The 12,927-nt window shown below is 49.6% G+C and overlaps 2 protein-coding genes across 3 annotated transcripts in view; both read left to right on the top strand.

The window, feature by feature from the left end:
* Sp7 (Sp7 transcription factor) overlaps nt 1-3,429 on the top strand; it is an 8,745-nt gene extending 5,316 nt beyond the window's left edge. For both annotated transcript variants that reach the window (XM_028781213.1, XM_028781212.1), the window contains exon 2: nt 2,173-3,429. In XM_028781213.1, the coding sequence (XP_028637046.1) occupies nt 2,206-3,429 (1,224 nt within the window). In that variant the 5' untranslated portion in view covers nt 2,173-2,205. The remainder of the gene's footprint in view (nt 1-2,172) is intronic.
* Nucleotides 3,430-10,953: 7,524 nt separating this feature from the next.
* The window catches only part of Aaas (aladin WD repeat nucleoporin), a 10,861-nt gene continuing 8,887 nt past the window's right edge, over nt 10,954-12,927 (top strand). Inside the window, exons 1-2 of the mRNA XM_028781171.1 lie at nt 10,954-11,208; nt 11,636-11,763. Of these exons, the coding sequence (XP_028637004.1) occupies nt 11,086-11,208; nt 11,636-11,763 (251 nt within the window). The 5' untranslated portion in view covers nt 10,954-11,085. The remainder of the gene's footprint in view (nt 11,209-11,635; nt 11,764-12,927) is intronic.

The following is a 12,927-nucleotide window of genomic DNA, read 5'->3' as shown; positions in this document are numbered from 1 at the left end:
TTTTTTTTTTTTTCTTTTTTAATTTTATGTGTACGGGTGTTTTGCCTACATGTGTGTGAGTGGATCATGTGTGTTCCTGGTGTGGTCTGTGGAGCCAGCAGAGGGGGTAGGAACCCTTGGAGCTGGAGTTGACAGCTTTGAGCTGTTACATGGGTGCTGGGAGTCTAAACCCAGCACTCTAGAAGAACAATAGATGCTCTTAACTGCCAAGCCATCCCTCAAGCTCCAATGGCTAGCTTTTAAAAAAGTGTTCGGTAAACACACACACACACACACACACACACACACACACACACACACACGGGAGGGGGGTGGTTAGAAATGTGTAGAGTTAGGGTACATTTATGTAAACGCCATGCCAAAGCATCTGAAGAAGTCTGAGGACAACTTTGTGGAAGTTGCTCCCAGCATGTGCGTTGTGGGGGTTGACTTCGGGTCATTAGGCTTAGTGGCAAATGCCTTTTCCCAAAAGGCCATCTCACTGGTCCCACATAGTCAAGCTTTTGAAGGATGTCTCTTATTTTTTTCTCTTTTTCTTAAGTTGATTTGGTTGAACCCAGGACCTTGTACATACTAGCCCAGAATGATGCTTGAGTGTATTTCTTCACTAGAGGTTCTGATTCTAAACTAACGAGGGTACCAGGAGGTCCTGTGGAACGGTTGTCATGAGGGTGGTCAGATTGGTCATAGCAGTTTGGTAGGCACTAAGGAGTTTGTTTGTTTTCTTTCTTTCTTCCTTCCTTCCTTCCTTCCTTCCTTCCTTCCTTCCTTCCTATCTTTCTATTCTCTCTCTCTCTCTCTCTCTCTCTCTCTCTCTCTCTCTCTCTCTCTCTTTCTTTTTGAGACAGGGTTTCTTTGTGTAGTTCTGGCTGTCTTAGAACTTGCTCTGTAGTCTAGGCTGGCCTTGAACTCATTGAGATCTGCCTGCCTTTGCTTCCAGAGTGCTGAGACTAAAGGTGTGTGCCACCCTTGCCTAGCTACCTCTGTGTTTCTAACCCCCCTCCCCCATCCCACTTTCATGTTTTCCTTCATTCACAGCACTTGAATGGTAAGCTGCAGACCAACCCCATGTACTATGCCTTGGGCGGGGGGACACTGAAGCTGTGTCCAGGGTCTTAACCAGCTCCCTGTCTCAGAGAGACCTGAGGACTTTGTAGTCTTTCACTGCTCAAAGGGACACTAGCTGGTGGGGCCAGTGCCTGCTTAAAAGACATTCTTGCTTCACCACAACCCAGGCTTGGCTGAGGCCCTGTTCCCACTCAATGTCCCAGTGTCTCTGCTGTCCCTTCCTCGAGCTTCCTGGGTCCAGAGTGCATGCCAAGAGATCCCTCATTAGGGACATGTGGATCTGCCCTGAGGAGGATGAAGAGACAGTGGCTCCTTAGTCAGGAGCTGAAACAGAGACCGGAAATAGAATTGAGGTGAAGACAGGAAAGTCTGGAATGGGGCCGGATGTTGTCCCCAGCACTGTTGCTTTTCTCTGTGCCCCCACGCCACTTTCTGTGGAGAAGGTATAGAAGATGGCGTCCTTGTACTGACTAAGCTGGTCTCAAGACTCCTGGGCTCAGCCTGCCCAGGAGCTAGGCTTGTTTGTTTGTTTTTGTTTTTTTGAGTCAGGGTCTCTCTATATAGCTCTCTGTCTGTTCTGGAACTTACCATGTAGACCAGGCTGGCCTTGAACTCCTGCTACCACACCAAGCCTGCTTGTTTTTGAGACAGTGTCTATGTAGCCTGGAATTTGCAATGTAGCTGAGGATGACCTGAGGTTCTGATCTTTACCTCCATCTCCCAGGCGAGCGCTAGGGTTATGGGCATATCCCACCATACCCAGGCTGTATTCCAATTTGAGTCCCTGGCCGTAGCTGGGCTTCTGTCTGCTTTGGATTCTCTTTCCTAGGTCAGGACCCTAAATCTTACCTCAGCCAGCTGGCTGCTGCTTTTATTTCTGCTCTTGCTCAGAGACACTTGTACACCCCTGCTGCTGATTCCACAGGAGGCTCTTCTTCCTGTCTGCTGCACTTGCCTGGCCTCTAGTTCCCTTTCCTCTCTACCTCTCCCTAAGCTCTGTGCTCTTCTCCATTTCTGTAGGTCTCAGACCTACAGCTATGCCCTTCACTCTATCCGCTCTTCCTCCCTCCTAAGCAGTGCCTCTCTCTTTCTCTCTCTCTACAGGAAGAAGCTCACTATGGCTCCAGTCCCCTGGCCATGCTGACAGCAGCCTGCAGCAAATTTGGTCCTCTGCGGGACTCAACAACTCTGGGAAAAGGAGGCACAAAGAAGCCGTACGCTGACCTTTCAGGCCCCAAAACCATGGGGGACGCCTACCCAGCTCCCTTCTCAAGCACCAATGGACTCCTCTCCCCTGCAGGCAGTCCTCCAGCCCCAGCCTCTGGCTATGCCAATGACTACCCACCCTTTCCCCACTCGTTTCCTGGGCCCACTGGTGCCCAAGACCCTGGGCTCCTAGTGCCCAAGGGGCACAGCTCTTCTGACTGCCTGCCTAGTGTCTACACTTCCCTGGATATGGCACATCCCTACGGCTCCTGGTACAAAGCAGGCATCCATGCAGGCATCTCACCAGGTCCTGGCAACACACCTACTCCTTGGTGGGACATGCACCCTGGGGGCAACTGGCTAGGTGGTGGGCAGGGCCAGGGTGATGGGCTGCAAGGGACACTGCCTACAGGCCCTGCCCAGCCTCCACTGAACCCCCAGCTGCCTACTTACCCATCTGACTTTGCCCCCCTTAACCCAGCTCCCTATCCAGCGCCCCACCTCTTGCAACCAGGGCCCCAGCATGTCCTTCCTCAAGATGTCTATAAGCCCAAGGCAGTCGGCAATAGTGGGCAACTGGAGGGGAGTGGTGCAGGCAAACCCCCCCGGGGTGCAGGCACAGGGGGCAGTGGTGGATATGGGGGCAGTGGGGCAGGGCGTTCTACCTGCGACTGCCCCAACTGTCAGGAGCTAGAGCGGCTAGGGGCAGCAGCGGCTGGGCTGAGGAAGAAGCCCATTCACAGCTGCCACATCCCTGGCTGCGGCAAGGTGTACGGCAAAGCTTCGCATCTGAAAGCCCACTTGCGCTGGCACACTGGCGAGAGGCCTTTCGTCTGCAACTGGCTTTTCTGCGGCAAGAGGTTCACCCGCTCCGACGAGCTGGAGCGCCACGTGCGCACTCACACCCGGGAGAAGAAGTTCACCTGCCTGCTCTGCTCCAAACGCTTTACCAGAAGCGACCACTTGAGCAAACATCAGCGCACCCACGGGGAGCCAGGCCCGGGGCCGCCCCCGAGTGGCCCTAAGGAGCTGGGGGAGGGTCGCAGCGTCGGGGAAGAAGAAGCCAATCAGCCGCCCCGGTCTTCCACCTCGCCTGCACCCCCAGAAAAAGCCCCTGGAGGCAGCCCAGAGCAGAGCAACCTGCTAGAGATCTGAGCTGGGCAGAGGAAGGTCTCCAGCTCCAGGGTCCTCTTGCCAGGCTCTCTTGGTGCGGTGGATCACTGCTTGCCTCTCGCTCTCTCTCCTATGCATGCTATACTCTGGGGGCTCTCTCTGTTCCCTTAGGCTATCTCCTTGCATGTCTCCTCGGTTCTTCTCTCTTCTTAGTCAAACTCAGTTCTATGCTCTGACCTCCCGAACTTTTTCTTCTCTGCCTGTTTTTCACAGCTTCCCTGGCCTCAGATCATTTTTCTCATTAACCCTTTGCCGTCTAATCTTTCTGCTTCCCAATCCTGTTTGCCATTTTCCCGAAGCTTCCAGGCTGTCGCACCGATTCCCCTCTGCTTTCCATTCCCTTGAGCTTTTCCCCCCCTTTTTTAAACAAACACGATGATGATGATGATGATGATAATGATAATTTATTGCCCCCTGGTGGTTCTTCATTAGGAACCAGAGTTAAGGAGATTGGTGTTAGTAACCTGGCCAGAAGCAGAGTGCCAAGAAGGGGGAAGCCCAGTGGGGATCTGATCCCAAAGATGGGGTGACCCCAGGGTCAGGGAGGCTGCCCCTAGCCTTGAGTACTTAACCCTTATGTGCCAGGAGTAAAGAATAGTAATAATAATAATTCTATTTATCTAAGTTATGATGACGGGTCAGGTACAGTGAGCTGGAGAGGGAAAGTGAGGTTTTTTTTTTTGTTTTGTTTTGCTAAGGAAATTCTAGTCAAATGCATCTCGGTATAGACAAATGATAGTGGAGACCTTGTTTGTAGATTTCTATCATGGAGGTCTCCTTGAGTTTTGTTTTTTTCCTGGCGGAGTTTTGGGTTGTTAGGCCTCTTTTAGAGTTTATGTGAGTGTCTCTCTGTTAGGCAGAGATCCCCAGCCCCAGCCAGAAGCTGTGAAACTTCAAGTCCTACGGAGGGGAGGACTGGAATGTACCCCAGCTCTCTTGACCCCAGAGCAGGTTCTTCCACTGACCCTCTTCTCATACCCTGTGACCTCACCAGGTTATTCTCTTGTAGTCATGGTTACAGAGAGCTTGCAGCTGCCATCTTTAAAAAAAAAACGCATTCTTTTGGGGAGAGCCCACTTAACAGGAGGATTTCGGTTTGGAGGTGCCCCTCCTGAAAAAGTAGGTGGGCAAAGGCTTTCTCTGGGATCAAATTCAAATAAATCAAGTATTTATTGAATGCTTACTATGTGCAAGGCCTGGTGCCTTAGAAGCCATGAGAATTTATGACAGGACAGAGGTCCCTAAACTAAACACCCACAGTCCCCAAATCTAGGAGGTTCCACTCCATTCCAGTGACTTTTAAAGCCGCTTTGTGCCTTTGAATGCCTTTCCTTAGACTTTTGGGTCTTCCTGTTCTGTCCCCTGCTCCTTCTAGGCCCCAAGATGAAGGGTAAAGCCAGTGGAGTCTGGGAAGAGCATACCATCGTTGACGGGATCATCCCTTTGTGGAATCTTTCTTTTTTTAATTTAATAAATAAAATAAAAGTTCGATTTGAAATTGTGTCTGGTGAGAAAAGGGGGAGAGGAGGGAGGTGTATGGGCTACGGGACATTTCCTTTGCAAAGCGGGGACTTCCTGTGGTAGCTTCTTAATTCACGCAGAAACTTAAAAAAAAAAGAAAAGAAAAGGGTAACACTTGGTCCGCCTGGCTCTCTAACGGAGTTGAGTTTTTAGTCACCTAGAGCTATATGCAGAGACGGGAAGACCGAGTGCTTTCTTTCGGGGATCTTTCTCAGTCCACCAACCTTGGTCTGGGCAGTGACCCGGCCTGAGTATCAGAACTGCAGTCACAGTATGGATTAGCGCGCAGCGCAGCCCCAGCGCGGCTGTGGTGAGACTCCCGGCTGGCTGACCTGCCTGGCACCTAACCCGCCCCCTGCCCGGGGCCTGCAATCAGTTGTGCCTGCCTCGGAGTTAGTGAAGGAACAAAAGCCACTCTGTGGCCTCCGTCCCCGAGCCACAATAGGGCTTTGTGCGTCCCCCCGCCCCAGGGCTCCCCCGCTGGGCCGAGAGGGTACATGGAGCGCTTTCCCAGGCTGCGGCACCGGGATCGCCGTCCACCCCGCTGCCACAGTGGAGGCGAGGGACCCGAAGGCGACCCACCCCGCGATACCCGTGCCCTTGCCCAGGTGCAACATCTCAGCCCTCTGGCCGGGCACGCAGCTTCAAAGGAGCTTTGAAGAAATCCAAGTTCCGAAGAAGTGTCGAAGGAGACGGGGCGAGTGCGCAGGACGTGGGGGTGCCAAGGCGCGCACCCAGAAGGCGGAGGGCGACAGCGGACCCTGGGTCCCGTGGCGCACAAGACCCCCCAGGGGCTGGCCCTGTTGCCTCCCGGGCTCCGCCTGTCCGGTGCCAGCTCCTGCCCGCCGCAGCCTCGCGGTCCTCCCCTCCCAGGCCCCTCGGCCCCTTTCATCTTGCTAGACTCGGCTTGGGGTTTTGCTGGTTTCTGGGAGATAAAAACCGCCTCAAATAGCGGCGGCGCGATGCCAGGACAAACAGGGCCGGGCGGGCCATGTGCGCCTGGTTACCAGCCCGGGGCGCCCTGCTCGGGAGGGCGAGCTCAGGCTCCGGCGATGCCTCCCAGACTGTGTGTGTTTGGGGGGCGGGAGGGTGGGGTGGGGAGGTGCCCTTAGAAGTCTCCGGCCGGCCGCGGCTTGAGGGCTGCCTGGGTTTGCCCGCTCAGGTCTCCGGAGGAGTGGTGGTAACCTAATGCAAAATGCTCGCAGCTCTAGGAGTGGATGCCATTGGGCCATAGTCGCTGCGTCGCCAGGGCCATCGCGCCCTCTAGTGCAGTTAGTGGGGGGCTGTGCTAAGCCTGGTCGTTGGCCTCCCTAGAACCCGCAAAAGCCATTTTTAAAAACGTTAACTTAGCAGTGTGGAAAAGGAGGACCGTGCTTCAAAGAGGCCCAGCCGGGACAGAATGACAGTGTAGCTTTACCCCAGGGCACGCTAAAGATTGAATCAGATACCTAGCAGGCACATACCCGAGGATGACGAGGGGTGGGGAGCTTCATTCAAAGGTGCTGGAAGTTGGAGGCAGGAATGATGTCTTGGAGTTAGGGATGGACGGTGATCACCGGTTGCTGTTTGCTTCAACACTTCCCTGTCATCTGGCTGGCTAGCCCTCTTCTTCAAGCCTGCCTGATTCCCTTTCTCTCAGAGAGCTTTCACAGTTGGGCGCCAGTTAAATGACTTCCCAGATGACGGAGAATTAATTTATCAAGTCAGCCCGGCTAATAGGAAAAGGTTAGAGCTTCGTCATTTAAAACGAGATGCATGCATGTAATTGTACCACTTCAGAGATCAGCCTGGGCTACATATTAAAATTTTTAAATTTTTTTCAAGGACTGAGCAAAGTTATTATATCTGATGATTCTCTGGAACTATAACTTTGACTTTTTGTTTTGTTTTTTCAAGACAAGGTTTCTCTTGTAGCCCTGGCTGTCCTGGAACTCACTCTGTAGACCAGGCTGGCCTGGAACTCAGAAATCCACCTGCCTCTGCCTCCCAAATGCTGGGATTAAAGGGGTGCACCATCACTGCCCGGCGGAACTATAACTTTGAAAACCTAGAATCTGGTGGTTTTTTTTGTTGTTGTTTTTGTTTTGTTTTGTTTTTGTTTAAATTCAAGCAATGGAGGGAGAGTGGAGTGGTTAAGAGTTCTTACAACTCTTGCAGAGAACACAGTTTTGATTCCTGGAACCCATAAAAAGGCTAACCATAACTCTAGTTTCAGGGGGATCCTAAACCCTCTTCTGAATACAAGCAAAACACTCATACACATAAAAAAATAAACATTGCTCTTTGTTTGTTTTGAGACATGAACTCTCTAAGCAGCCATAACTGTCCTGAAACTGGATATGTACATGAAGCAACTGACCTCAAAGTGGCAGAAATCCCCCTGCCTCTGCCTCTTGAGTGTTAGGATTAAGGGTGGGTGCTACCATGTCCATAAAAAATCTTTTTTTTTTTTTAAAGATTTATTTATTTATTATATTTGAATACACTGTAGCTGTCTTCAGACACACCAGAAGAGGGCATCAGATCTCATTACAGATGGTTGTGAGCCACCATGTGGTTGCTGGGATTTGAACTCAGGACCTCTGGAAGTGCAGTCAGTTCTCTTAACCGCTGAGCCATCTCTCCAGCCCCATAAAAAATCTTTAAAGATTCGTTTCCGCCGGGCAGTGGTGGCACATGCCTTTAATCCCAGCACTTGGGAGGCAGAGACAGGCGGATTTCTGAGTTCGAGGCTAGCCTGGTCTACAGAGTGAGTTCCAGGACAGCCAGGGCTACACAGAGAAAACCTGTCTCGAAAAACCAAGAAAAAGAAAAAAACCGAAAAAAAAAAAAAAAGATTCGTTTCCTTTTATTTTATGTGTTGAACCCTCTGAAAGCTGCCCGGTGTACATTCTGGGAACAGAACATGGTCCCCTGGGAGAGCATCGATTGCTCTGAACTGCTGAGCCTTCTCTTCAGCTCCACCAGCAAATTTATGAGAAATTTTTAAAAAAGAGAGAGAAAATTTCAGGTGACTCTCACATTCCTTAACATTTGAGGAAGTAAGAGATTATAGGAGTCCAGTGTGGAGGCTTTAATTTCTGCACCGAGGACACAGAAGGCAGGGCTCTGTGAGCTGAAGATAACCATAGTAAGCTCCAGGGCAACCAGGACAACTCAGTGAGACCCACCTCAGTGAAACAGAGCATAGGAAAATTGAGGCAAACCTTATCTCAGGCAAAGTGCACTTGCAGGCATCTTCCGGATGTCATTGTCTTCTGACCTGGGAGCTTCTCTGGAGGTCCTGTTAGATAGAAAAGATGCAGACACAGAAGCTCAGGGCACAGGAAATCTATTTCTGCCATTGCCCTTATATTCTTCAGTGAGACTGGGGATGTGGGGCCTGAGCCTGCACACAGCTTGAGTTTCCTTCCTTCCTTCCTTCCTTCTTTCCTTCCTTCCTTCCTTCTTTCCTTTCTTTCTCTCTCTCTTTCTCTCTCTCTCTCTCTCTCTTTCTTTCTTTCGAGACAGGCCTCGGTATACTAACCCAGTCTCTCAAGTTCACTGCGTACCAGATGAATGACAATCAAGGGTAGCTATTCACCACTGTCTGTAATTCTCAGCACTCAGGAATCTGAGGCAGGAGGATCCCAAAAAATTAGAAGTCAGCCTCAGCCTGCCTCAAAAATACAAAACAAAAATTAATCAAGTACTTAATTGCCACACTTCCCATTCTTTACGCCCTAGTTTTAGGTCCACTCTCTACATTTTACTTTTTAAGACAAGGTCTTATCCATCCGAGGCATAGTATGGACTTCAGAGGATATCCCTGAATTTGTGTCTCCAGGCATAGCGTGGTTTGTGTTTGTTTGTTTGTTTGTTTGTTTTTGAGACACTGTCTCACTATATATCCCTGACTGGCCTGTAGCTTCCTATGTTAGACCAGGATAGCCCTGTATTCACAGTGACCCTCCCACGGCTTTCTGAGTGTTGAGACTGAAAGCATGCAACTGTAGGCCAGGCCAACATGTTTTGTTTTTCTTTTTAAAGAGTAATTTATTTGGAAACAAAAACCAAAACTAAAAGTCAGGTGATGGTGGCGGTGGCACCACTTGGGAGGCAGAGGAAGGTGGATCTCTGAGTCTGAGGCGAGCCTGGTCTACGGAGTGAGTTCCAGGACAGCTAGGGCTACACAGAGAAAAACAAAACAAAAAAAATTATTTGGGGGCTGGAGAGATGGCTCAGTAGCTAAGAGTACTTCTTGCAGAGGACCCTGGTTCTGTTCCCCAAATCTACAGGATTCAAAACCATCTGTAACTCCTATTCCAGGGAGTCTATTGCCCTCTACTGGCTACTGTGGATACTGCATGCATGTGCTGCACACAGATAATATACAGGCAAAACACAAATGATTATGCTCCCTGTCTAGTGTTGGTATTACAGGCACCCATGCACCACCATGCCCAGTGACAAAAGTGCTCGCAAGGAGGAGGGTCAGGCTCAGTGTCAGTTTCAATTAAAGGTCAGGTGAATCCATTTCTTTGGGCTTTAGGTGAGGCAGAGCAGGTGGAAGAGTTTGCTTATTCATAGCGGCCAGGAAGCAGAGATAGCATTAACAGGAAAAGGCTAATATCCTTTGAGGGCCCCATTCCTGTGAGTTTCATCATACCACACTTCCCTCCCAATAGTCTATTCAGATTTTGAGCTCATAAATGAATCAAACCATTGATTAAAGTTAGAATTAAACCATCTAATCATCTCTAAATCATATACATTGACAATCAAGAGTAACCAATTATCTTGCTTCCCACTCTTCTGTAGTTCTAGCTCCCCCCCACCCCCCAGTTTCAGAAAAGTTATCCTGAGAGCATGGTGATACATCTTTGATCTCAGCACTTGGGAGATAGAGGTAGACAGATCTCTATGAATTCAAGGTCAGCCAGGTCTCCATAGCAAGTTCCATGCTAGCTAGAGCAACACAGCCTGACCCTGTCTCTCTTTTTGTTTTGTTTTGTTTTGTTTTGCTTTTCGAGACAGGGTTTCTCTGTGTAGTCCTGGCTGTCCTGGAACTCACTCTGTAGACCAGGCTGGCCTCGAACTCAGAAATCTGCCTGCCTCTGCCTTCCAAGTGCTGGGATTACAAGCGTGCACCACCACCGCCCGGCTCAGATCCTGTCTCAAAACACCAAAACAAAGCCTAATAATATAAAGTCAGGATGTTATGTATCTCAAGCTGGAAGAGAACTATGAAGTGGACCTTCAGTGATCTTCCCGCCTGTACTTCCCAATGCTGGGATTACAGATCGGAGTCATCGGATTTTGAGGCAGGGTCTTGCTACGCAGCCCACGCTGACCTTTTATTCCGGTCCACATCCTGTAGGCATTACAGCCTTGGGACAACATACTCTGCCAATGTCTTGTGTGTTTTTAGGTCCAATATGTGTCACTTTGCTACTGGTAGTTCAACAGTGCACTTTTGGGGTTATTTGAAAGGATTATAAAAGCGTTTGTAGTGATGTACTCAGGAAATGTTACTGTCTTTCCAGTGTCCGTCTTTCTCTTTCAGGACTCCTTACCCTGTGGGCTCTGGGTTCAGCAGGCATAGCACTGTCTCCAAAAGTCTGTTTTGGCTGTCCTCTAAAGTTTTTTTGGGGGCGCGGGGGGGGGGAAATCTCACTGGTAGGATGACATAGTCTGTATTTTCCTCAGGGCTATTTACGGGGGTTGGAGAGTTTAATTAGGTACTTTCCTAAATCTGGCTTATTTTGGGCTTTTTCCGTACTAAGTAAGTGAGTGGGAGACGCTGCTGGGGATTCAGAGTTGGAAAAAACAGTAGTCTCAAAGGAAACAAACCAAAACCAAACCGCGGAGTTCCTTACTATCCAGGTCGATCCTTGGACGTGTCAGCGTCGTGCCAGCTTCGTCCGCAAGGGGGCGCGCCAAAGAACTTCCGGAAGTGCGTTCGTTCCGAAATCTCACACGGGACTTTCTTCCTTGCACTTCCGTTCACCTTCGCGCAGTCGTTTGTCCTGTACGACTACCCGTCCGCATACGAATCTAGCCCGGGAACTAAGATTCGGGGGAGCGCAGTCACCAGCCCGGAGCCTGTCGATTCCAGACGCCCTCCGGACTGGCAAGATGTGCTCCCTGGGGTTGTTTCCCCCGCCGCCGCCTAGAGGTCAAGTCACCCTGTATGAGCACAATAACGAGCTGGTGACCGGCAACAGCTATGAGAGCCCGCCTCCCGACTTCCGGGGCCAGGTGGTCCGGGTGGGGATGAGGCTGTGGGTCTGCGGAAAGTGGGAGCGGTGGCGATGGGGCGTCGTCACAGGTTGGGAACCGCCTGGCTCCCACCGGAGACTGGAGAGAACGAAATATATTTTAGGGCCTGTATTGGCCTGTAAGGGATGCCAAGGCATGTTAGGAGGTACTAGGAGGGGTAGAGAAAAGATGAAGGATGCCGTGAAATCAGGTCTGTTCTAGTGTCAACCCTGTGAAAAAACGAGTGTGGTTTGCAGATGAGGACTGAAAATTTTCTGTTCCACAAGTGTTACATTTGTGGGTATGGGAAATTGGGGCCGTGGAATCTCTTATACCTAGTCCAGCCATGGGTTGGAGATGGCAGGGAGTTCCGTTAAGATTTGGGGAAGAGACTGACTGCCTCCCCTCCCTCACTTCGGAGGTATAGTGGATCAATCTTCCTGTCCTACACCTGACCAAGGATCCCCTAAAAACCGCTGGGAGGCTGGACCATGGCACAAGGACTGCCTTCATCCATCACCGGGAGCAAGTATGGAAGAGGTGCATCAATGTTTGGTGAGGCATGGCAAACGGTTGCTTAGGCCGTGGTCTACCGAGCCTGCTTTGGGCAGCTCTTGAAAAGGCTTATTGCAGTCTGTGTCTCATATTACCACAAGTCATATTAGATGATCCATCCTTATTGTAAAACTCAAGGGTTTACCAGAAGCTTCGTTTATCCCTAATGGCTTGGCTTGATTTTGTCAACCTGCTCTCAGCACCGACCTCATTTGCTTTTATCTGAAGCTCAGGAAAGTTAGGTAAAGGTTGTATTGACTCGTCAATAAGTAGGACATGTAAGAGTTGAAGCTGTGTTGCTTTTTTTTTTGTTGTTGTTGTGTTTTTTTTGTTTGTTTTTTGTTTTTTTGTTTTTAGCTGTGTAGGTTTGGAAGAGTTACTTAATTATTCTGTCCTAAAACGAAATCCCTTTACACTGTGGTGACTTTGTGATGCAAAGCACTTAGAGTCATTTCCTGGCACGTTAATCCCTTGATATGGTTGCTGTTATTACCATTGCCATTATCTGTAAAAAAGGATCCCTGGAAATTAAGTTCCTGTGTTCATGAGTTATGTTCATTTGTTACTTTGTGAGTTGTTGCCAGATAGTCTTTTATCCAAATTTTAATATTACATACCTGGGATGTAGCTCAGTTGGTAGAGTGCTTGCCCCTGGCATGCTTGCCCATAGCTTGCAGGAAGCCCTAGGGTCAGTAACTAGCACCACATAAAACACCACATAAAACTGGGTGTGGTGGTACATGTCTGTAATCTCAGCACTAGGCAGAAGAGCAAAAGTTTGGTGCCATTCTTGACTATATTGCAAAATTGAGGCTAGCCTGGACTAATGAGACTGTCTCAAAAACAACCAACCCAACCAAAATGCAAAGAAAGCAGAACTGGGCAGTAGTATTGTGGTGATGGTTAAATTGACGATGGGAGCACCTAGCCCAGTGCCTGGCATGTTATAGAAGTACTTGCTGATATAATTACTGCTCCATGTTTCTCAGGGTATTACTCAGCCTTACTGATATTCTTAATTATTCCTCAGGTCTGGTATTCTTCTTCCTGAGTTTCTCAAAATTGTCTCTTTTATATCCAGAAAATTCAGGCTACTTCACCTACTTTTCTGAGGAGTTCTTAAGTAGTCTCTCTCTCTCTCTCTCTCTCTCTCTCTCTCTCTCT

This window comes from Grammomys surdaster, unplaced genomic scaffold (assembly GCF_004785775.1).
Source record: "Grammomys surdaster isolate TR1022 unplaced genomic scaffold, NIH_TR_1.0 374, whole genome shotgun sequence".
NCBI classification, from domain to species: domain Eukaryota; kingdom Metazoa; phylum Chordata; class Mammalia; order Rodentia; family Muridae; genus Grammomys; species Grammomys surdaster.
This window is presented reverse-complemented; position numbering and strand designations above follow the sequence as displayed.